This window comes from Fusarium pseudograminearum, chromosome 3, assembly GCF_000303195.2.
Source record: "Fusarium pseudograminearum CS3096 chromosome 3, whole genome shotgun sequence".
NCBI lineage: Eukaryota > Fungi > Ascomycota > Sordariomycetes > Hypocreales > Nectriaceae > Fusarium > Fusarium pseudograminearum.
The window spans coordinates 7,584,438-7,606,549 of NC_031953.1; the positions used below are offsets into that span (position 1 = coordinate 7,584,438).

Genomic DNA, 22,112 nt, shown 5'->3' on the forward strand with positions numbered 1-22,112 from the left:
TGACTAGTGAGTGGGTTTGAGGAGTAGAATAAATCTGACCGGCAGGTAAAATGAAAAAGATTGAATAGCAGGACTAGCCTTGAGAATGGAAGATTGAGAAAGAAAAGTAATGAAATTGCGTCAAGCAATGTTTGGATGAATGTGAGGATGAGGATGAAGTGAATGATACGAATACTTTACGGCGGGCAATGGGTTTGGTCTTATACTCTTCATCTCAAGGTTGAGATGACCATTCATCCGCTTTCATCTCCTATTCTAGAGTGTTGATGTCTCCCTGATCCCCTCAGTTTGCAGGATGTTCAAACACGAATACCAAGGTAAGACTTGGAGTGTTTGGGCTTGATGCCGAGTTGCCGTCTTCTTTGGGAGGCAATTCCTATGCGACAGGAATAGCGCGCGTCATGATACCTTCTCTATACCCACTAGTCATCCTCAAGGAGGTTGAAAACGGTGGTGACGGAGATGGCCAATCAAGACAGAGCCATGTCGGCCGAAACCCGCGGCATATGGAAAACTACTTGATTGGTGGAAAGGCTAGTTCAGCTGTTGTTTTTGCTTGTTTCATGAAACCCGTCTTAACCGTAGCGTTGCCCCTGATACACCTACAACACTATATGCTTCAAGTTGCCCGAGAATGAAACCCTCCCCACCTTGCAAAGACAGCACCCAGAGAAACTGTCAAACACGCAGCCAACTAGAAGCCCTAGTCAATGTGACATTGCCGCATCATCGGGATGAATCCCAATCCATACAACAGGGACACTATTTTGAGAGATTGTATTCACTCATCTGAACTACCGCATCTGGGTTTAGCGCCATTCGCGCAACGTTTCGTCTTGGCGTTTCAAGGATTGATATGACAGCCGAATATCCGCTTACACATTCCAAGTGACTGGGACAGAGATTTTGTTGTTTTATATGCATTGTGGGAATCTCGGATGTCCGAAAAAATACTGCACGACATACTCAGACCTTTTTTCTACTAATAGCGCTTTGAACTGCTCAACCGACACCATACTTCATTCACACTCAATTATTCCACCCACAGCACAACACTCAACTATGGAGTCTCTGTATCATCCGTTGACCGAACATGACGAACTGAATGTAGGCGAGAAAAGGGTCCTCGACTCGCCATTCGACAGACACATCAGGATTCCAAGTCATTACAGGCGTTACTTACAACATCCATATCTTGTGTGGGTGTGTCATGGGATTCTACTCTCGCTATCACTTGTATTCTTTGTATCGTCATTGGTATTACGCGCCAATATCCATTCCAGTGTCGGTTCAAGCATACCAACATTTCCCTACTGTAAGTATCCCATGCCTAACGCTCATTGTCATGTATGTTTTTAACATCGTGCAGCTCCAGCCGCAGAGGTAGCCGACTTCCATACCGTTCGCTACAACATCACACCAGAAACAAAAAAGACCGAGTTCATCGGATTTGGCCCCGACGTCGATAAAGCATGGGATCATGTCACGTATGATGTTGGTGACCAAATGATCACACGCGACGAGCTCGACAACCTCGGTCTCGACCCTTCCTCACTCACCATCAAGGACCCCAAGACAGGCAAAACGGGTTATCGTGTTGGAATACAAGTGTTCCACCAGCTCCACTGCCTCAACCTACTAAGGCAGGCAACCCACAGTGATTATTATTCACACACAGGAGGAGACATTGACGTTGATCCTGAGGACCTCAGAGGGCATTTGGGTAAGCATTTACAAGAACTTACAAGTAAATCTACGGCACTGACACAATATGCAGATCACTGTATTGAGTTCTTGAGGACCAATATTATGTGTCAGAGCGACACTGGCGTTTTTCCATTCAGATACTATGATGGCTACGAGGGACACTGGCCGGACTTCAGTACTCTGCATACATGTCGTAACTTTAGCGCTATACGGGAGTGGGCGTTTGAACACGCAGTTGTCTTTGGCGATGAACAATAGAGATGGGTTAATAATGGCGAGTTTACATAGAACAAATAATACTAGACGTAACATTCCAATTTTACACAGCCTCAGGGTATTAGGAAAATTGGCCACTGGAAGCACAAGAGACGAAATTTGTGGCTGGCTTTTGCCGCTCAGTCTCTCCTTCGTCGACTACGTATTTTTGTACCCTGAAAATTGGGAGACCAACTTTCTACTACTCACTGGCACAGCCATTAGTGACCGTTCTCACGTAGTTCACCGAACACAAGGATATAGCTGCAAGGGCAAGGCTATACGTTATTTCATTATAGAGTATAACTCATAAGACATAAGGAGACTATCAAGAGGCCGATGTAACATCAAACACTACCCAACCACGCGAACTGGGGCTCATCTACACATCCCTACACCTTAGGTTTCAAGCTTGTGGTCAGTACTCTAAGGGTACTTGACGCTGAACACAGGCGACTCCGAATGATCCCAGTCACTCTTCACCTTCTCGTCTCCGAAAATCCTCAAGGCCTGGTACTTGACCTTGTACTTGCCAGCTGGAGCGTATCCACCATCGGCAAGCTTACCATTCCACACAATGTTACCGTTACCCATGGGGTTCCACTGCACAGGGAATCCAGCAGGTGCACCGAGACTCTTGGTAGAGTTTCCGCCGACAGGAATGAGCTCGGCTTCGAGCTTAGCGGAGCCGAGCGCGAGCTTCCAGGCCAAAGCGGGGGCAGGCTGGGCATCGGTAGCGTTCTGGCCCTTGACGGGCAAGATGAAGGTTGTGTTGGCGGGGACAGGAGTGAGCTTATCCTTATCATTAGATCTGGCGATCCATGTATCGTTAGATCCCAAGACAACAGAGTCATGCAGAGAACCTGTCATGCCCTGGTAAGGCAGAGACAGAGATACTCCGGTACCGTTGATGGCGATGTAGCCAGACCAAAGAGCGAGACGCTTGGCGTCGAGACCTTCAGGAGCAGAAGGGACAACCTCAATAGTGACCTTCTCGCCTGCACCAACGGAAAGCTTGGCCTCACTGAACTTGAGCTCAGCGTGAGCATCAGCAACATCGTTGGGGAAAGTAGAAGCATAAATGCTGTCCTTTTCGAGAGTGTAGACACTCTTGGTAGGGATGTGAGAGACACTGAGATCAATCTCCTTCTTGCCAGTGTTGTGGATGGTGAAGTTGCGGACCTTGATGAAGTTATCAGTGTCGTTGAAAGACAAACTGGAAACGTCCATCAATACTGTCGAGTACGCAGCGTCGTAGGCTTGGATCATGCCACCACCTTGTTGAGGTACAGGTGCCAGGTAATCGGAGAATCCTGTGCCGTCGTTGAAGAGCTGAGGGTTCGAGGTCGATGCAAGAAGGTTCTCAATAGTCTCGGGGTCGAGAGTTCCACGGACCTCAGCAATGAGAGCGATAGTAGCGGCGACGAGAGGGCAAGCCATGGAAGTTCCAGAAAGGACAGCATAACCACCCTTGGCAAGAGGATAAGTTGAAAGAATGTTTCCACCGGGAGAGCCGAATTGGGGCTTGACGTCCATCTCCCAAGTCGGTCCCCAAGAGGAGTAAGTGCTAACTGCACCACCCGTCTTGTCGTTCCTGCTCTCCTCCATGATGACCTCTCCGTCAGAGCCAGCGGACATTTCGAGTGTGACCTTGGAACCGTCCTTGAGAAGACCGATCCACTTGGCACCGACCTTGGAAGTGACCATACCGGCTGCGAGGATGCTCTTCACGGCAGAAACGTCGATCTCGTTGGCGCCACCAGCATTGTTGTAGACAATGATATACTTTGCTCCAGCATTGGCAGCGTTCTGGGCCTTCTGAGCAAAGGTGCAAGTTCCTCGGCGAACCAAGACAATGAACTTGCTAAGATCAGGTGTGTCGGCGGGGTAAGGATCGCAACCGCCATCCGCCACAGTGGTGTCCAGACTGGGAGCCCAGATAGGAAGCTTGACATCATCCCAAGCAGCGGGAGTGCCAGCAGTCATGCCAAAGGCAATCTTGGTGTCACTTCCGTCAACGGTGTAGTGGTGCTGCTTGAGAAGCGAGATGTAATCGCTGTTATCGTAAGAGGCAATGGCCATGACCTTGTTACCATTGGCTGCGGTACTGGCGTAAAACATGCCGACGTCTCCGGAGTTGCCGGCAGACACGGGACATGGCACACCCTTCTCGACAATGCGAGAGACGGCGACGGCCCAAGGCTCCTCTGACCAACCGCTGGGACCTCCGATAGAGGCAGTGATGATATCGGCGCCATCTTGGTAAGCTTGGTTGTAGGCAGCGATGAGAACATCATTGCCGGCCTCTCCAGAACAGCCAAAGACACGATAAGCACCAAGAGTGACTCCTGGGGCGGCACCTGTGAAGCCAAAAGGGTTGGTTTGAGCAGCAATGGTTCCTGCAACGTGAGTACCGTGGCCGCCGCAATCCATGGGGTCCTCATCGGGGTGAACGGCGTTGAAACCGTCGTAGTCATCGCCAACCAGATCTGTGCCGAAAGACACGAGACAGTCGGGGCCGAAGCAACCACCTAGGGCTGGATGCTTGTAGTCGATCTAGTCATGTCAGTTAACTGTTCAACATTATACATGTACAAATCGTAACTTACACCAGTGTCAATGACAGCAACCTTGATTCCGTGACCAGTAATTCCCTTCTTACGCAACTTGTCAACCTGAGTCATGACATGAGGCGAGAAAGTATCAGCGGTATCATTGACAGCTCTCTTGGAAAGAGGAGCTTTCATTCCTGGCTCTGCGACCCACTCCACGCGAGGTGTGGGAATTCCGTAGACCTTGACAGGCCAGACATTCTTGACGACTGGGAGAGCAGCCATCTTGGCAGCGAGTTCTTCAGCAGATGCAACATCGTCAAATTGGACTGAGACACCCTTGAAGAGGTCGTAGTCAAATTTGACACGGGTGGTGGACTGGCTTTCTGTTTTATCGTAAAAGACAGAAGTATCCTGGCTCTCCTCGAACTCGAAGATATAAGCACCAGGCAGGTGGGCAACAGTACCCTGTTCGGGCTGCGGAGGCTGAGACAGCTCATCCTGAGCGAGTGACAGCCCTGCGAAAAGCAAAGCCGATAGTCCGAAACGAACCATGACTAGAAAAAAGAGTGTGTTTGCTTGATTGAAAGAGCGACAAGACAAAGATTGAAAGGACCAATAACGAATGTGGCCTGGGAGTCAAGAGAGAGTGTGGTTGAAGAGCAGAGCTTGGCAGTATGAACAAGGTCTGGAAAATACATTATATATTACAGCTCATGGCACGGCACATGCTAGATTGATAGATACGGCAGGTCGTTATCATGATTAAAGTCAATCGCATCACATGGGACGAGTTGCCAGATGCAGCACACACGCCATTGATAGAGCAGAAGTTCCCATGCAGTGTTCATAAGTTCCTGAATATGCTCTGATTCCCCAGTCGTTCATTATCTCAAACCTCCCTCTTCGAGCCAAGTGCAGCGAAGATCGGAATAGATTTCGAGAGTGGACCATGGGTGCAGACCAATTGTAGTGAGGCCTCTCCAAGTCTCGGTCCTTGGCATTCAGGGGAACTACAGGGGTTCGCGCTCTGATCCCTGCAACTTTGAGTTTGGGGATCGAATGCCGAAGGGACTTTTAGAAATGGATGCTCGAAAGGTGCAGTTGGTCCGTGATTCCAGGGGAGTTGCGTCGCATATCGTCTGGTGTTGTGCATTAAGAGGCTGTGATGGGCCTTGCCTGTTGCCGATACCGTCTTGGCTTGAAACCCACAGTTTGATTGAGCTTGATTGAGCATCTGGATAGATTCCGTGTGGTATCGGTGCTTATGCCACAGGGTAAGTACCATTAATGCCGAGTTGTCAATTGCTTTTGCTGTTTCTCTTCATCCAAACCATGACTGGTCATTGAGAATATGAAAATATTAAGAATCTGTTCATAAATAACATATGTACAAGATGACTCTCACCCTTGAGAGCAACCTCGATCTCATTTGCCCATCGAGTTAATAATCCCCTCCATGCCTGCAAACTCAAACTCATTCATCATTTCCTTCCATAGCCGGTCCTGGAGCTCCTGTCGCTCTGCGCTATAATAATATTTTCCGAACCTGAATTACCGTTAGACTGCATCTGAAAAGGTTTGGACTAACAACAACTCACGGGTAAATTCGCCAGTCCATCAAATATGACCCATGGGTTTCTTCTCCCTTGACAATGGCAGCATCGATATAGGTTGAAGCAGCTTGTTCTTGGGTACGCCCGAGGAGCCACATCATGGTAGTCATGAACACTTTCATCACTATCGGAGACTTGTCCATGAGGCCAGTGCCCTTGGTTAGTCCCGGGTCGACACAGTTGATGATGACATTTTGGGGGTCGACGTGACGCGCTAGCTTATCGATAAAGAGCTGTCCAAGGAGTTTCGACTTCGCGTAGTGAGACATTCCATCAAAGGTGGCTTTCGCGTCGAAAGCGGGGATCAATGGGTCTGACTTTGCCTCAGGTAATTCGCAATGCATGGAACTTCCTGAGTTGACCACAGTCAGTCGTCCCGGGTTTGATGACAATGATTTTTGTTTCAGCAGCGGTAGCAGAAGAACCGATAAATACATTGTGGACAAGAAGTTGACCTGCATAGTCTCTTCATGACCAGTCGACTCGCTAATTCGGTGAGTCGGGTTACCCATGCCAGCATTCAAAATGGCATAGTCAAGACGATGGAGCGTTTCACAACGCTTTACAAACGCGTCAATAGAGACGTAACTCCCCATATCAAGCCCCCAAACTTCGATCTTGGCAACCGAGGTGACGTGTTTCAGCTGTTGAGCCGCCTCATGACCTTTAGCTTCTGAGCGAACAGCGATGATGAGATGGCTTAGTCCGTGCTGAAGAAGAAGCTTGGCGCAAGCTAACCCGATGCCGTTGTTGGCTCCAGTTATAATAGCTGTTTGACCGGAGAGGTCAAGGCTTTTGGGGGGAAGTTGTGGTTTGGTGAATTGAGAGGTGACCAGAAGACGGGCGGGCGATAGGGTAAGTGCAGGAAGCCTCGAAGAAGCGCTGGCGAATCTGGATGTTTTGGCTACCATTATGATATTCTGAGTAGGTAAGATATAAAATTGAATAACGAGTTAATGATGTGTATCCAATTGTTCAAACAAGACGTCCAACTCTTGCGCATTTATATACTGGTTCGCACAGTTTCTCAACATGATGGGTGGAATTGTTCTAAAGCCATTTTGGGATATCAATCTGGTTTGAGTACTCCGCAACTCCGCGATTTAAACGGAACTGCCTCCAGTCTCATAAGACATCTAAAGATCTGCAGATTGAGGCTGTAATTTAGATCGTATCTCTTTGTGAGGTGAGATTTCTTAGATCTACCAACGACCACAATGTAATCCAAACGCGGTTAGTCTGAAGATCCTGGTAATTCTGCACGCGTTGATTGGATGAGAAGAGGATCAAACGTGACTGGGGTCGGAGGAATTCAAGTCCGAGCCATGATTCAGCTAAAAAGACTAAGACTGAATAGGACATCAATCTGGTCGACGATGAATGTGGACTCCTGACCTTATCTTGAACCGACTTTCCCTGCCTCCAAGGCTAATCCTAATTCGTCAGCAATGAGATTGGTCTTTTCCCACATTGCAATCTATCCGGACAACTCCACAACTCTCCTCTTCTGGCACAACAAGCGTTAGAGACTCAGGCTACACTACCAATTTAGCCATTGCTACTCACTACCATGGTAGGAGGTAGTTTCACGTTTCTAGCAGTCGATGGCACTGGTCGCCCTTTAGACCCTGGTAGTCGAGCCGCTATCCGCAGTCAATGCATGAGGGGAGTCAATGTCCGCAAAGACTCTCGACGTTCGAAAAGGAAGGCAAGAAACAGAAAAGTACACCCTCAAGAAAATATAGTACCATATAATGACGCCATCACCATGCGTCGTCAAGACTTATCACTACAATGTACCTCAAGTCTTCAAAACCACTGTCTTGAAAGGCAGTTGCTCAAACCGTCATTGAGGATGAGCATTGACGATTGTGGGTTTGACTCTTCGCTCTTCCCATCCTCAGTACTGCAAACTGGTAATTTGTACTCGCTACCCCACGAAGAATCACCAACTACTAACATCGACTTTGATAGTCATGAAATATAATAGCATCACTGAAAAAGTCTACCCACTGGACACAAACATCAGTGTCCAAAGTTGGATAGCCGACGACTTCCAGTTCCTCCACCAAAACAGAACCCTGCTTAGCGCAATCTACCTCGCCACGCGCACCGTAGACGATCTTCGATGTAGTGCGCATCTCTCCCCCTTGACCCAACAGCTGCTCTGCGTCATCCTCTCATCGCTGAATCGGGATCTATGTCGAGTTGCAGGCCAACAGTCCTCAACAACAATGCTGACCATCCTGATACTGCTATTTGCTGCCGAGTCATTGCACGACTTTGGAGCCGTAGGGTCGCATCTTGAAGGGGTCCGGAGACTCCTTATAATTAGGGACAATGTTTTTACAGGACTGGACGCGAAGCTTCTCTACAAGATTCAGCAATTTGATTTGAGGTTGGCGTTGGCTTTTGGCCAGCCACTGCATCTTGCACTGGAACACAACCATCATCCAACATTACCGATGCCGCCGATTGCAAAGTCAGATATTCTGCAGAGACTCAACGTAAATTCTCCACGGGTGATCGAAGCTTTTCAAAACTTGCAAGCTCTGATACGGGATATAAAAGATGCTATAAGTGCAAGGACTGATCTAATATGGACGGACTTCCAGTCCCAGATCAGCAACATCCAGACGCAGTTGCTACATCCGAATAACGATTGCCCCGATACAGACGAAGCGCTGAGACTTGGTATGCTCGCCTTTCTTACCACCCTTTCCCAAAGCCCTGTACGGAGGCCACAACTACCAGAGCTTCAGAGACGGCTTGAAACAAGCTATATGGTGATGCAAGACCAGAACGACAATTACAGGACATTCACTATCTGGGTGTTGATGATGGGCTGTTTCTCAACGGTTGGGGTATCTAGTCCCTTAGTTGGAGACGTTTGGGGTGTGGTTGCGAGTCCCGGTCTGTCTTGGGAGACTGTGCGAGACATGATATTGGCAGAAGGCCTTCCATGGATCGAATTGATTCATGATGGGCCAGGGAAGAATACATTTGCCTATCTTCAAGCATAAAGAACTCTGCGATAGCATTTCAAGCGATGAGCTGGTCTGCAGTTTTATCAATACTTAAATGATTATGATGTATGAGTGCCTTTCCATATTGCAGGCATAGATATCACGTATGTAGTCTACGTGATTAGATCGCTTATCATTGAGGCCTTGCCATTATCTCGTAACTTCCTAATAAAGGCCTTGTACTACCCAATACTAAAACTCCCTTACAGATAGCCCAGAGCCTTGAAAGCTCTCTGCAAAATCTCTCGAATGACATTTTCCTTCCTCTTATTGTACGCCATGACATCCTCCCCACCAGCAATGCTTGCCTCAGACGCTTCTCGCTTGACCCCTTCATATAGCTTCCGATCCTCCTCATTATTTCTCAACCAATCCGTAAAGATCTTGTGTCTCGCCGCTTCAGGACAATCCGGACCCCAGACGTGCAAGTTCGTTGGCACATCTCCGTAGTCACAAAAGAAACGGTGTCCGTGCCAATGTGGTTCTCTTAGCAGAAAGTGGAATCCCACATTTTCAAGCGCTTGCACGTATGATGCCTCATCGTTGACATCTTGAACCGTAAGGTCAATGTCAATGACTCTTTTTGCTGGAAGACCTGGGACGCTGGTTGAGCCGACGTGGTTGATAGAGACGGCCGTGTCGCCAAGGGCCGTTTCAATGCGAGTTTTGGCGAGGTCAAAGTGTTGGGGCCATGAAGGATCTGGCTCGACGATGGCGATAGTATGTTTGACTTTGCGGAAGGCTATTCGCTCGACGAGACTTGGGTCAAACTCGTAATCATTGAGCAAGGCTTCCTTGGATACCGTCATGATGTGTTTCAAGTGGAAATAAATGCTGCAAGATGTAATGCAATGGCAAACTCGTGTCAAAGGAACGTTTACACTGGAGTAAATAATTAAATCGACGATATGATGTTTTGGCGTTCCTCAAAGTAATGCCCCGCACGCAACTCTTGTTGTTGATTCGTTCGCTGTTCCGTTCCATAGTGAGTCAGGCCGATACGCTGAGCAACGATATTGTTTGTGCTTCATTGGGCCATTAGCGCTCAACTGCATTGTTACACTGAGACGTTACATAAAGGCACTGAAGAAAGAACTAGAAATACAGACACAGATAAACAGAGATTGCTCCCGACTCTTGTTGATTGAGCTTAATTGCTAATCTAGTTACTGAGTGTCTGTTGTAGAAGCAAGTATAAAATGAGGAGAAAGAATGAATTGATGGGAAAATGAACCAAAAGTCAGGAGATGGAGAAGCATTGCATTTGTAATAGGTAGTACTGCAGGCTCTGGGTAGCCGGGGTAAAGTGACGTGCTATGTCGCAATCCACGCCTGGGAATGAGCCTTGGTAGGATAAGCACTTAGTGCCCATTCCACTAGCGACTCTCATAGTAAAAATAATAAGCCAGTCATGACTTGGTACTGTCATAGGTGGGCATGTGCCGTTATTTTGTTCAAGAGTTCTACCATCGAACCCTTTGCACTGCTTGATGATATGCTGTTGTTGAAAATCGGAGCGTCAAGTAATTGGCATCTATTTGCCCACATTATCTTCCTGTTATTCAAACCATGTAATTATCCTACGTTTTATATTTTATTGTTGCTTATGTATTTCTCGCTTCTTGGGCAGTGATTCGAAACACATCAGAAGTTATACGTTTCTGCGCATGTGCAAGAATGATGCGACAGGCCGAGTCATGCAATCAATCGCGTAGATACTGTAATAGGATGGACTGACTCACAAGAAAGACTATGTGCACACTCACCATCCTTCTCTTCATCTGGAGTGAACTAGACTGCCACACCAATATCCCTGATGATAGACAGAGTCCAAGCACAGCATACTGGGTTCCAGTCACGTCAACACAACCCACCAACCAGAAGCCGTCTTGGTGCATAACCTTGTACTAATGCCGGTGAATAAACTATGCAATCGACTCTGCTAATGTTGATTCAAGTAATTTTAGTTAGATATAGATAAGAAGAGGGTTTGACGCCATTTGTATGCAGAATGAGCTGTGTGGCGGTAGGACTCTGATTGGCTACCTGACATGATACTACTCCAGCGCAGACCTGTTTGCCAGCGTTTCTGGGTAGCATAGCGGCTTCTGTCCGATGTTATTTCTCCATCTAGATCACTGCGCAGCTAGAACAAGAACAACGTAATTGACCCCTCTGATAAAGTACCCGCACATATGTGACCTTAAAAGAAGCATGAGATCCATCGAGCAGCTGCAAAAGTCCCTTGTATCGTTTGCTCATGCAACCAACTTAGAATGGCGGAAAACCCAAAGCAAATCTCGACCGAAAGGGTCAGAGATGCAAACGACCAATCTGTCTCATCTGTCTCATCCGACTCAGAGACGTCAGCTCTGGCCGTGTTGCAAGAGACACCAAAGAGGAGCTGGAAGTCATATCTTTGGGACACCTTTGACAAGTCCCCCGAGGAACGCAGATTTCTCTTCAAGCTTGACTTTGCTCTTATGACCTTGGCTTCACTGGGGTACTTTATTAAGTACCTGGACCAGGTAAGTTTGCACTCAACGTTGAGGGCTGTGTTAGTTCTAACAGGATAGGTCAACATCAACAATGCCTTTGTCTCTGGGATGAAAGAGGACATGAATCTCTTTGGAAACGAGTTGAATTATATGCAGACATGCTGGACTATTGGATATGTTATCGGTGAAATCCCGAGGTAAGATCCTTCCTGCTCTTTATAACCATGAGCACTCACTGACAATCATTTAGTAACATGCTGCTGACGCGAATCCGGCCAAGCATCTGGATTCCTGCCTGCGAGGTATGTCTTTCTCATCGTCCGTGACTACCCAAACTGACAAAAAACCCAGGTAACATGGTCTGTTCTCACCATCCTCCTCATCAAGTGCACAAACCCCACGCAACTTTATGTCCTTCGCTTCTTCATTGGACTTGCCGAGAGCACCTTCTATCCTGGTATGCAGTACATAGTTGGTTCGTGGTACCGCAAGGATGAGCTTGCCAAGCGTTCGTGCCTCTTTCACGCCATGGGTAACGTGGGATCCATGGTTTCGGGTTACTTGATGGCCGGCTCGCACAATCTCGATGGCGTGCACGGATACCATGGATGGCAATGGTTGTTTATCACCAACACCATTGTTTCTCTGCCTATTGCAATTTCTGGGTTCTTCTTCCTACCAGACGTACCTGAGATCACGAGAGCGTGGTACTTTACCCCAGAGGAAATTGCGATTGCGAAACGACGCATGGAACTCGAAGGCAGAGCGAAGAGGGCACCATACACAAAAGCCAAGTTCAAGAAGATTTTCAGCAGCTGGCACATCTATGCCCTAGTGTTGCTATACATATTGTTCAACAATGGCAACGGGGGTAGCTCACAGCCTGCGTTCCCCCTGTGGCTGAAGTCCCAGGGCTACACGATCAGAGATGTTAATCTTTACCCAACAATTGTCGACGTCATCAGCGTCATCACAACACTCATCTACGCGTGGACATCGGATAGTCTATTCCGCGGTGCCCGTTGGCCAGCTATTGTCTTTTCAGGTTTGGTAAAGATCATAGCGTACGTCGGACTCACGGTATGGAAGGTTCCCACCGCCTTCACATGGGTATGCTTCATGCTTTGTGGATTTGGCGGTGGTATCAGCGGTTTGACATTTGCTTGGGCGCATGAGATCTGCAGCGACGATAATGAAGAAAGGGCCCTCGTTACAGGCGCGATGAATCAAATGGCTTATGTTTTCCAAGCTTGGTTGCCATTAGTTATATGGCAACAGGTCGAGGCGCCGAGCTATCCTAAAGGGTACCCTACTATGGTCGCCATGGCAGTTGCATTGATTGGAACTGCTTTTGCTATTCGAATATTGCATAAACAGCAGATTGGTGGAAGGCGGCATGCTTTAGCGGAGGCTTAAGGAAGATACTGGCTAGGAATATTGCAAGGTTTACGAAAGATTTAAATGGACACGGCATGCCCCGTCACAGCTCTGAGAACCAGGTCATTCTTATCCAATAACCACTATTGACTAGCGGAGAAAACGGGGGTCATTCGAATCTGTCTTCCCGACCATGGGATAATCAAGCGGTACACGACAGCGAGAACTGGAATACTAGAGTCACTTCCGGATAGATAACCCTAGAGTCAACATGAACAAGTCTATTGATTGCTATACAGGCGATTCTTTCTTTCTACTCCGAGCGCATCAGGTTAACTCGAAAGCTTGCGAAGATCGTTGGAAACCTCTTCAACAGAAGTATAGGTCAAGTTCCAAAGTCCCCGGATGACGTGTTTTGCAGGATTGTCCTCGCTCAGATGCGGATACTCCCCACACATAAGCTTCTCCTGCAACTCCTCGACTTCAATCGTGCCGTATGGCACTGCCCACTCAGTAATCTCACAGATACCAGTCCCAAGGGCAAATAACTCCTTCTCAAACCTGCTTTTTTCCGGGCTTGGAGGATCTGTCGAAGGAATCCAGTAGCGAGGCTCGCAAGCAAACATCACGTCCGGATATATCCCACGTAGACTGGAACCGGCAAAGTCGCTCAGTTTGATATGGTGGTTATCGAAGAGGAGAATATTCCGCGTTGAGATGTCGCCCCACAACACGCCTCGACTGTGGATATACTGTAGAGTCTCGGCGAGGTCGATCGCCATGGTCAAACGTTGAGCCATAGGTAGTGCATCGCCCTTGAGGATGCGCTCGCGAAGGTTACCATGAGGAGCTCTCTCAAGTTTCAATGCCCAGGCTTCTCTCTCGCTCTTGACCGAGGGGTCTGATTCTTCGCCTTGAACGGCAGGGAGATATGCAGCCCCATATGTTTTGAGTATGTGTTCATGCGAACCCAAAGCATCATAGATGGCAGCTTCACGCTTGAACGTCTCACTGCAGTCCTCGGCAAGGGCTGCACGATCGTACATTTCCCCGTCTAGCCAGAAACCGGTAACTTTTATAGCAACTTGAGGCTCGGATTTGTCAGCGTAAATGATGCTGAGAGCTGTTCGGCCCAAGGGCTCTAGTCTTGCATTGATTGCTGGGCCAGCATCGCGATCACTCAATCTCATGGTGGCTGCGATGGATCAAGAGCTCAAACAAATAGGAACAAATTGTTTAGACAACTGCAAATAATACCTAGTATGAGCCCGGCGTGAAGTACGAGATGATATGAGAAGAAATTTAGTGTATGCAGTGGTCAAATTGAGACGTAAGGCGTGAAGATTGAGGAAGGGAACAATATGTATTGGGTTTGCTTGGCGAAACGGTGAGGGGAATAACACCGCCGGCTGGAACATCCCTTTCCCGACGATCGTTAAGCACTGACACATGAAACCTGTCCAATTGAAGTCACTCTGCAGAATTCGAGCATAAGCGGTCGCCTTGAGTTTTGACTACTAAACAGGGGGATTTATCGTGAACAGGGACTCTAGCCATAGAGAAGTCTATTCACTGCTTACTACTGGCAGCACTGTCTTGAAGTAGGGGTTTGATGTAGTCCATATCCAAGCCCTCGAGTTTGTCGCCTTTGATTGACCATCCGTAAGACTCAATGAGATCTTGAACCTCGCCTTGTAGTTCTTCAACAGTACCATATTCGAACCGCCAACACTTATGAAGAATGTTCCCCAAAAACTCATCCTCAAGATCAGGTATCCAGTCTTCATTTTCCATCAAGCGTTCAGTCTCTCCGGGATCTCGACCCATTCCATCGCCTGGCATATGAGATGTCATGATACAGTATATCAGTCTACCAAATATGAACATATCGGTCGCAATTGTTGGCACACTCACCCTCCGCGATAGTGGGAGTGACTCTGGTGAAAACTCATAGGAGTTATATAACCCACCAGGGCAGTACCAACCTGTTGCTGGATCATGGAAGTCTGAACCTACAAAGCCTGCAAGCGAAATATCCAGGGACTCCGCGGATATCCAGCAGCTTGAATGATCGATTTCTCCATAAGCTATATCATGAGAGTGTATCAACACGAGGGCTGATAGCAACTGCAAGCTCCACTGGTAGGCTAGAGGTAGAAACTCCGGCTTGATGCGAGAGTCAGGCAATGTAGCTTCAGTCCCGACAGTGTAAAGTTTGGACTCGTATTCCTCAAAGAAATCACCAAGCGAGCCATATGACGGTTTTCGAAGTAAGGGAAGTCCTGTCCAAGCATCTTGACCTACTACCCTGTATTTTCGATTAGTATAGAGATTTATAGATACATGGCGTATCTAATAGACCTACGGGACTATTCTTGGATGCTCTTCACCAATCATTTCATAAGCAAAAGAAGTTTTAAAGCAAGCGAAAGCCGCTGGATCTTCCCGCCACCAAGCATCTGGCGCGTCAGCTTCATCTCTGACCCAGTATCGACAACTAGGCTGAAAGATGACAGAGTCTGCATCTCTCGAGAGAACGTTCACAAACCCAATAATGATTGGTCTTGGAAGGCGAGCACCTTGTGGGTCGGTCAATGGGGTGGTTCGGGGACCTGTTGCTGTTCGATAGCGAGTTTCCAGTGGTGCCTGATTGTAGATACTTCGAGCCATGGCGAAGAATGACTGAAAGACAATTAATCTTTTGAATAGTAAACAGAGAGCAGATAGTGCTGGGTCTTTTTGTTAGTTGTAGTAGCGTTTCCACTTAGTTTAGTACAATGGCGCCCCGAATATTTATCCGGACTGCTTTACTCTAAGCACTGGCCTGCTATGGAGTCTATCACTAACCAATCGCTAAGTCTAGCCTGTAAGATAATGAAACGTCAAGTTAGACCCATAAGAAGCTACCGGCTTAGTAACTTGAGTATCGACGCAGTATTTCAAGCAATCTTTACTTGTTAGCGGTAAGGCTGGTGTTCTACAAAGAATATTAGTGGAGGAGAAGGTGAGGCGACAGAATAGCTCATGGGAGTCTTGCTTCTCAGGTTCCGTTCGCTCTCTTCAGCTATGAGCCAATGCCTACCAAGAGGAAGGTTGTCAGAATTCATTCCAATTCGATATTGTGGCTAGCTGGTTTATCCCTTTACTGCTCATTGTCTGGCACATCCATGCTGTGGCTCACCTTAGTTCCAGTTAGTCTGTCACCAACGTTTTCAGCCGCACGTTGCGCTCTTACCACCACTTAACATTCTAGACAGGATGGATAAAGTAGTCCGTAGTAGATTGTAAGACAATTGCCTAGAATAGAATTGCCTCCCGTAAGCAATGTGTGTGTCTCTGTTCAATGGCCCTTTCAAAACCCTCTAACCCTCTTTTCTTTACACCTCCGAGGAGAAACGGAGGACGCTAGAACCGATTTCTGAGACTACATACCAGATAGCGGAGGCTGAATTAAGTTTAATATTTAGGTTCCTCAACTGCCAATCACATGGGCAAAGCATGAGGTGGAAGTTATTCAAAAAGCAGTGTGGCTTGCGCTGGCTTGCGCTAGGCTGGCCGAGCCCCAAATTGTTTCCAGCCCTAGGCATCCTTGGTATGGGATGCTGTCTTGCCACGGTTCGATGGGACAATTAAGTATTTGCAACATTCCCATCCCATCTCGAATTTATTTCCTTTGTTCATTACCATATTCTGGTGACCTTATCACTTTCCTTCTATAAATCACCCGCCTTGACAGTCATTATGTATCGGGTATTGCTTTCCAGAGAGGCCATTGTCATTGGAACGATGGTCTCTGTCGTCAGTGCCATGGTAACAGGGCACGCTGGGAGACAACTGATGCCGAGCATGCCAGAGATCACGGCCGACCCCATGGACTTCCTCGATCAAGTACAACTCCTCCAGAGACGTGAGCTGCAACAAAGACAAGAGGCTTCTTCTCCATTTGACGTGACCGTCACCAGCGCACCTGATGCGACGTGCGGTTATCTCTCGGCAGAGGTCGGGGTACCAATTACCTGTACAAATAAAGAAATATGCGCCTGGGCTCTGGTACAAGAAGACTCGGGAGTCATCAAATGCGGAACAGAAATAAAGGTCAACTGCTACGAGTCGTCCAAGGCAGTCGATCCGTCACTTTGCAACGACGTTTGCCAAAGTGACACGATGAATCTTCTGTGGTAGGTTTGACGCTCTAGAATCGTCGGCCTCTGTCACTGACCCACCCTCTCATAGTACCGACTCCGACACGCCATATTGTCGAACCTACGCTTTCCCGAATGGTATACGAGACTTTAGATGCGCATCATCATCCTTGACAACGGAGCAGAGCGCTGAGCATACCTTTTATGGCCAAAAGAATCCCAATTTCAAGACGAGAGTTGCCAACGGTGCGGCTGCAACAACAGAGCTGGAAGAAGCGCTGGGTAAGACAGCAACCGAATCCGATGAACCCACCACGATCACGAAAGTAGCTCCATCTACAAAATCAGCTTCGACCGATGGTAATAGCAAGAGTAGCCCAGCGCCCATCGGAGCCATAGTGGGAGGAGTTGTTGGTGGTGTGGCCCTTATCGGTCTGGCCATGTTGGGTGTCTTTTTCATGCTCCGACGAAAGAGGAACAAGACTGTGGCTACCCAAGGACCCATCAACCCGCCAGTTATGAATTTTATTCCACAGAACATGGGCCCAAGTATGCTTGACTCGAAAATGGTTGCGTCACCTCATGCTCAACCAGACTCTGCTATCTCTCCACTGCAGTCAGATAGCCGACAGTCCATGTTTGGGCCGCCGCCTGTTTATGAAGCACCAGGACACGAGTCGCAGGTCCATGAGATGGGCGAATCGAGCGAAAGGAGGTGAGCATAGGCTGTTTTTAAAAATTATCACAAAACCTTTCACAATACAAATTGCATGATTAATAAAAACATGTCGCAATACACGTCTGTATGGCAACTAGGATGGATGGTAGCCTCTACGACGCAAACATGGTATGAAGAGGTCATACAAGTGCAGATGAGATGGTTGTCTAATGTTGAAGCTGCAAACCTTGTGGCGTGATTTTATCCGGTAACATACTTGGGCGTTCTGTTCCCAGATTAAATCCTGCAAGATGTCGCATCGTATTGGCTTGCACACGAGTGGGTGGCAGGGGACAGTGGCAATTATCCGACCACCTGCAGCAAGGGCGTTACATGAAGCTACCGCACTGTCACCAATTTGAACTTGAAAGAATTGGCTTCCGTTGCATTTCCATCCAACGTCGCGTTTCCGATTCCCATTACCAAGTTATCATAATAATAAAATATTCCCTACGCTCTTCTATCAAGACATTGAACGCAATTGCAATCAGCCGGCTCACCAACCTGAATGGCCCAAAATGGACGGGTCTTGGCGGTGGGACTGTTGGTTCACGACATGACTGTGCCTGGGAGATGCATCGGGAATAACCACCTCAACAGGCCAACACTGCATGAGTCGACTCGAGGTCTTTTCCTACGTCCTTCCCAACATGAACACCTTCCGTAGGGTCTTGGGTCACCTGATTATGAGTAATGAGATACCTCTTCCCCTCTCTTGTCTCATTTCTTTACCTTGATCATAATTGTCGCTATCAATCAACAATACAACATCATGACTGCACAGATTGAACAAGCCCACGAGCCGCTGGTATGTAGTACCATTCTTCGTAGTAATGGTGCGCTGACTTGTGAGTAGGCTGCGGACACGTTTGACGATGTTGATTCAGACTCTACTTTTTCGGGCGTAAGTTCTGCATATTCATGATTTTGAGTGCCTGTGTCTTGTGATACTGTTCGAACCATTCCAAGGAAAAGTGCTAAATGGTTTTAGTCTGACCTCGAAAGTTTGGAGTCACTTCGTTCAAGCGTCTTGCAATACCAAGAGGAGAATGGCCGCACATACCACGCTATGAGCTCTGGGAGTGAGTACTTATCTACTGGGATGGAAAAATATGAAATCGGAGCTGACGCATTAACCAGAATACAATTTTCCCAATGACGAATCCGAAAGTGATCGACTTGGTACATCAACAAGATCGAGTCAAGTCAAAATCACAGCTAACAAGACGAAACAGATTTGCAGCACAACCTTTGGCTTTTGACGCTTCATGGAGAACTCGGTCTTAGCCCCAAGATCAAAGGATCTGCCAAGCGTGTTCTCGATGCGGGTACAGGAACCGGCCTTTGGGCTATCGAATACGGTTGGTTCAGTCAGTCATGAGAAAATGAAACCATTACTGACGTTGCTGCCAGCTGATGCTCACCCGGAAACCAAGGTAACGCTGGCCCCGTGTTGCGTATAATCTCTGCATGACTAAATCAATTAGGTGATTGGTGTTGATCTAAGTCCCATCCAACCGAACATGTAAGTTATCTATCCATTCTTCCAGGTTGCAGCACACTGATACGTATGAAGGGTTCCACCCAACTGTATCTTCGAAATCGATGACCTCGAAAAAGAATGGACATGGACAGAGCCATTTGACCTCATCTTTGCTCGTACCATGACGGGATCATTCGCCGACACCGAAAAATTCATTAAAAACAGCTTCGAGTACGTCACGATCTCAACATCCATTCACTTATCTTACTCTTTCACGTAGAAACCTCGAGCCTGGTGGCTATCTGGAAATGCAAGATCTCACCTACCCCATCGCCTGCGATGATGGAACTCTCCTCCCAGACAGCGCCCTCGTCCGTTCCGGCAAGCTGAGCATTGAAGCCAGCGCTAAAGCTGGGCGCGCCATTGACCTCGCTCCTCAGTACAAGGAATTCTTCGAAAAGGCCGGCTTTGTTGATGTGGTTGAGAAAAAGTACAAGTGGCCTATCAACGAGTGGCCAAGGGACAAGCATCACAAGGAGCTTGGAAAGTGGTCTTATGCTAACATGAACAATGGATTAGAGGGACTCTTGCTTGCACTGTTCACGAGGTTCTTGGGATGGTCGGCCGATGAGGTTATGGTTCTTTGCTCGGCCATGAGGAAACAGATTCGAGACCGAAATGTCCACGCTTATATCCCTATGTGAGTGGCTATCAAACCCTATTCCCCTTGTTGGAGAATCGATTTGCTGATTGATCACCATTAGTTATGTCGTATATGGTAAAAAGCCAGAAACAGAGACACCTTCGAAGGCCTAATAGATTTTACGAAGTCTGTACTTTCATCATCAGGGGGGTTAGGGAAGTCTTTCACGGTCACATGCTTCTTTCTATACAGAACATTCAAATTATTGCGTCGGTATTCATAACATCCAGAGATTCTACAGCCAAACACTCTCTTCCAAGTTTCGAAGTCATTAGTCCAAATTACCAATCTTTCGAGAAAAGTCAATTGTTTCCGTGATGCCCTTCTCAAGGGTGATCCAATCTCTCCCAGCCCACTTCTGCAGCAGCCCTGGCGCAATGTCGTTCTCGATCTTGTATGATAAGGTAGGATCTCCAGGAATGAAGTCTTCCTCAAAGTCTTCCTCAGGATACGCGTCGCGCATAATTGCTAGCGCATTGTTCCAGTTGAATGGTTTTGCCAGAGCTTGGATGCGAGTACCCTTCACGTCAGGGTCGATAACGGCAGCGGCGTAGATAACAGCCACGTCCGACACGTGTGTATAGTAAACTGTAGATTTAGCTTCTAGCCGACTCATTTTGCTTCCACGTCAACTTACCTGTTGTGTTCTCTCTGAGCGCTTCAATCTTCCCGAGATACAATTGCTGCAACAGCTGAGTCGGCATAGGTCCATAGTGTCTCGCATGTAATGGGTCGCCTAGCGTCCAGCATGGGCTCACAGAATTGACTACCCAAGGGAGTTTTTCGTCTTGAACAAATTTCCATACCGCCTTTTCCGCATCGACCCTGGCAGCAAGATAGGTCACAAGCACGCGAGTCAACTCATATGGCGGAGGCAAATTCGCCATCTTGACTAAATCTTCGTTCCACGTTTCTTGATTGATGGTCGACGAATCCCCCGGTCTTGGCCATATCGCTGACCAAAGTCCTGACGCGAGAACGAACCGCTTGATAGTGGGTTCCTTGGCGGCAGATCGACAAACAGTCAAGGCAGCCTCGATTGCTGATGGGAAAGCCACATTGGGATCTGGTGTTTGCTCCCCAATGTTTCCAAGATGAACTACAGCCGAGACTCCCTTGACTGCCTCGTCGAAGTCTCCTGGTTTTGATGTGTCGGCAAGAACCAATTCCACTTTCTCCTGATCAGCAAATGACTTGACTGAAGGATGCTCAAGAAGCCATTTGCTGTATTCGAGGTTTCTGACCGTTCCGCGCACGTGGAACCCTCGGTTGAGCAGCTCAATAACCACATGGCTGCCAGTGTAGCAGTTCGCTCCTGTAACGAGCACCCACGATCCTCGTGGGATAGCAGTGGGTAGGTCATTCATGTTTGGTAGTATAGAGGACTTGAAGAATCATAGATTGTACTTTCTGAGGAGGGCCGTGAGCCAAAAAAATAAAAAAAGGCGAACCACGCAGTCGGTGATGACGTTGCATCCAGCTCAATCAATGTCTCAAGATCGTGAGAAGCGGAATAGGGGACAGCACATGCCCCCGCTTGTTAGTGCGAAGTCCGGAGTTATTGTACATCCGCGTTGTTAGCTTTACGGTAGACCTGAGATTCCAAATGAATTATGACCAGGGCTAAATTCTTAGCGAATGAGATTAACCATGCTGATGCACTATGGACGTGAAGATCAGCTGACCACAACCTTATTCCGTCTTGTTAAATGGATGTCTCCCAACCTTATTAAGTATACTGCCAATATAGCATTTCTCTATGAGTACTTTTTAACTTGAGGAACTTTATCGAAACCTATGATTGGAGCCTCTGAAAGTGTGAACTATTGAGGCTTTCTCAAGACGCTAGAGAGAAATGGTATCATTAGGTGGCCACTTGATTCTCCAGCCGATCGACAATTGGTGGCTCGAGTAACCGAGACAGGTTTAGCCTCCTCTCAACAGTCAGGGGCTGGGAGACCTTTTGAGAGCTAGGGTACGTCTGACAAGTTCCGGAAATTTGGTCGAATTGTGCCGAGCACGAATGACCCCTCAC

At 47.7% G+C, this 22,112-nt stretch overlaps 11 protein-coding genes across 11 annotated transcripts; 5 read left to right on the forward strand and 6 right to left on the reverse strand.

Moving 5' to 3' along the window:
• Positions 1 to 1,062: 1,062 nt before the first annotated feature.
• On the forward strand, positions 1,063 to 1,965 carry FPSE_09345 (uncharacterized protein; the record flags this gene model as incomplete). Its single annotated transcript, XM_009262462.1, has 3 exons — positions 1,063 to 1,315; positions 1,370 to 1,723; positions 1,778 to 1,965. The coding sequence occupies 3 exons, from the start codon at positions 1,063 to 1,065 to the stop codon at positions 1,963 to 1,965; spliced, it is 795 nt and encodes a 264-aa protein (XP_009260737.1).
• A 423-nt stretch (positions 1,966 to 2,388) lies between these two features.
• On the reverse strand, positions 2,389 to 5,069 carry FPSE_09346 (uncharacterized protein; the record flags this gene model as incomplete). Its single annotated transcript, XM_009262463.1, has 2 exons — positions 2,389 to 4,518; positions 4,572 to 5,069. The coding sequence occupies 2 exons, from the start codon at positions 5,067 to 5,069 to the stop codon at positions 2,389 to 2,391; spliced, it is 2,628 nt and encodes an 875-aa protein (XP_009260738.1).
• An 873-nt stretch (positions 5,070 to 5,942) lies between these two features.
• On the reverse strand, positions 5,943 to 7,041 carry FPSE_09347 (uncharacterized protein; the record flags this gene model as incomplete). The annotated part of the gene is made up of 2 exons (XM_009262464.1): positions 5,943 to 6,063; positions 6,116 to 7,041. The coding sequence occupies 2 exons, from the start codon at positions 7,039 to 7,041 to the stop codon at positions 5,943 to 5,945; spliced, it is 1,047 nt and encodes a 348-aa protein (XP_009260739.1).
• Positions 7,042 to 7,898: 857 nt separating this feature from the next.
• FPSE_09348 (uncharacterized protein) lies at positions 7,899 to 9,153 on the forward strand (the record flags this gene model as incomplete). The annotated part of the gene is made up of 2 exons (XM_009262465.1): positions 7,899 to 8,046; positions 8,105 to 9,153. 2 exons carry the CDS (start codon positions 7,899 to 7,901, stop codon positions 9,151 to 9,153), a joined length of 1,197 nt encoding a protein of 398 aa, XP_009260740.1.
• A 206-nt stretch (positions 9,154 to 9,359) lies between these two features.
• Positions 9,360 to 9,965, reverse strand: FPSE_09349 (uncharacterized protein; the record flags this gene model as incomplete). Its single annotated transcript, XM_009262466.1, has 1 exon — positions 9,360 to 9,965. The coding sequence occupies one exon, from the start codon at positions 9,963 to 9,965 to the stop codon at positions 9,360 to 9,362; it is 606 nt and encodes a 201-aa protein (XP_009260741.1).
• Positions 9,966 to 11,432: 1,467 nt separating this feature from the next.
• Positions 11,433 to 13,070, forward strand: FPSE_09350 (uncharacterized protein; the record flags this gene model as incomplete). The annotated part of the gene is made up of 4 exons (XM_009262467.1): positions 11,433 to 11,684; positions 11,733 to 11,851; positions 11,905 to 11,956; positions 12,006 to 13,070. The coding sequence occupies 4 exons, from the start codon at positions 11,433 to 11,435 to the stop codon at positions 13,068 to 13,070; spliced, it is 1,488 nt and encodes a 495-aa protein (XP_009260742.1).
• A 293-nt stretch (positions 13,071 to 13,363) lies between these two features.
• Positions 13,364 to 14,221, reverse strand: FPSE_09351 (uncharacterized protein; the record flags this gene model as incomplete). The annotated part of the gene is made up of 1 exon (XM_009262468.1): positions 13,364 to 14,221. One exon carries the CDS (start codon positions 14,219 to 14,221, stop codon positions 13,364 to 13,366), a length of 858 nt encoding a protein of 285 aa, XP_009260743.1.
• A 379-nt stretch (positions 14,222 to 14,600) lies between these two features.
• On the reverse strand, positions 14,601 to 15,701 carry FPSE_09352 (uncharacterized protein; the record flags this gene model as incomplete). The annotated part of the gene is made up of 2 exons (XM_009262469.1): positions 14,601 to 15,339; positions 15,397 to 15,701. 2 exons carry the CDS (start codon positions 15,699 to 15,701, stop codon positions 14,601 to 14,603), a joined length of 1,044 nt encoding a protein of 347 aa, XP_009260744.1.
• A 1,071-nt stretch (positions 15,702 to 16,772) lies between these two features.
• FPSE_09353 (uncharacterized protein) lies at positions 16,773 to 17,892 on the forward strand (the record flags this gene model as incomplete). The annotated part of the gene is made up of 2 exons (XM_009262470.1): positions 16,773 to 17,209; positions 17,265 to 17,892. The coding sequence occupies 2 exons, from the start codon at positions 16,773 to 16,775 to the stop codon at positions 17,890 to 17,892; spliced, it is 1,065 nt and encodes a 354-aa protein (XP_009260745.1).
• A 771-nt stretch (positions 17,893 to 18,663) lies between these two features.
• FPSE_09354 (uncharacterized protein) lies at positions 18,664 to 20,190 on the forward strand (the record flags this gene model as incomplete). The annotated part of the gene is made up of 10 exons (XM_009262471.1): positions 18,664 to 18,699; positions 18,748 to 18,795; positions 18,883 to 18,973; positions 19,032 to 19,073; positions 19,127 to 19,252; positions 19,305 to 19,327; positions 19,379 to 19,416; positions 19,468 to 19,605; positions 19,655 to 20,074; positions 20,139 to 20,190. The coding sequence occupies 10 exons, from the start codon at positions 18,664 to 18,666 to the stop codon at positions 20,188 to 20,190; spliced, it is 1,014 nt and encodes a 337-aa protein (XP_009260746.1).
• Positions 20,191 to 20,348: 158 nt separating this feature from the next.
• FPSE_09355 (uncharacterized protein) lies at positions 20,349 to 21,444 on the reverse strand (the record flags this gene model as incomplete). The annotated part of the gene is made up of 2 exons (XM_009262472.1): positions 20,349 to 20,665; positions 20,715 to 21,444. The coding sequence occupies 2 exons, from the start codon at positions 21,442 to 21,444 to the stop codon at positions 20,349 to 20,351; spliced, it is 1,047 nt and encodes a 348-aa protein (XP_009260747.1).
• Between the last annotated feature and the right edge of the window lie 668 nt (positions 21,445 to 22,112).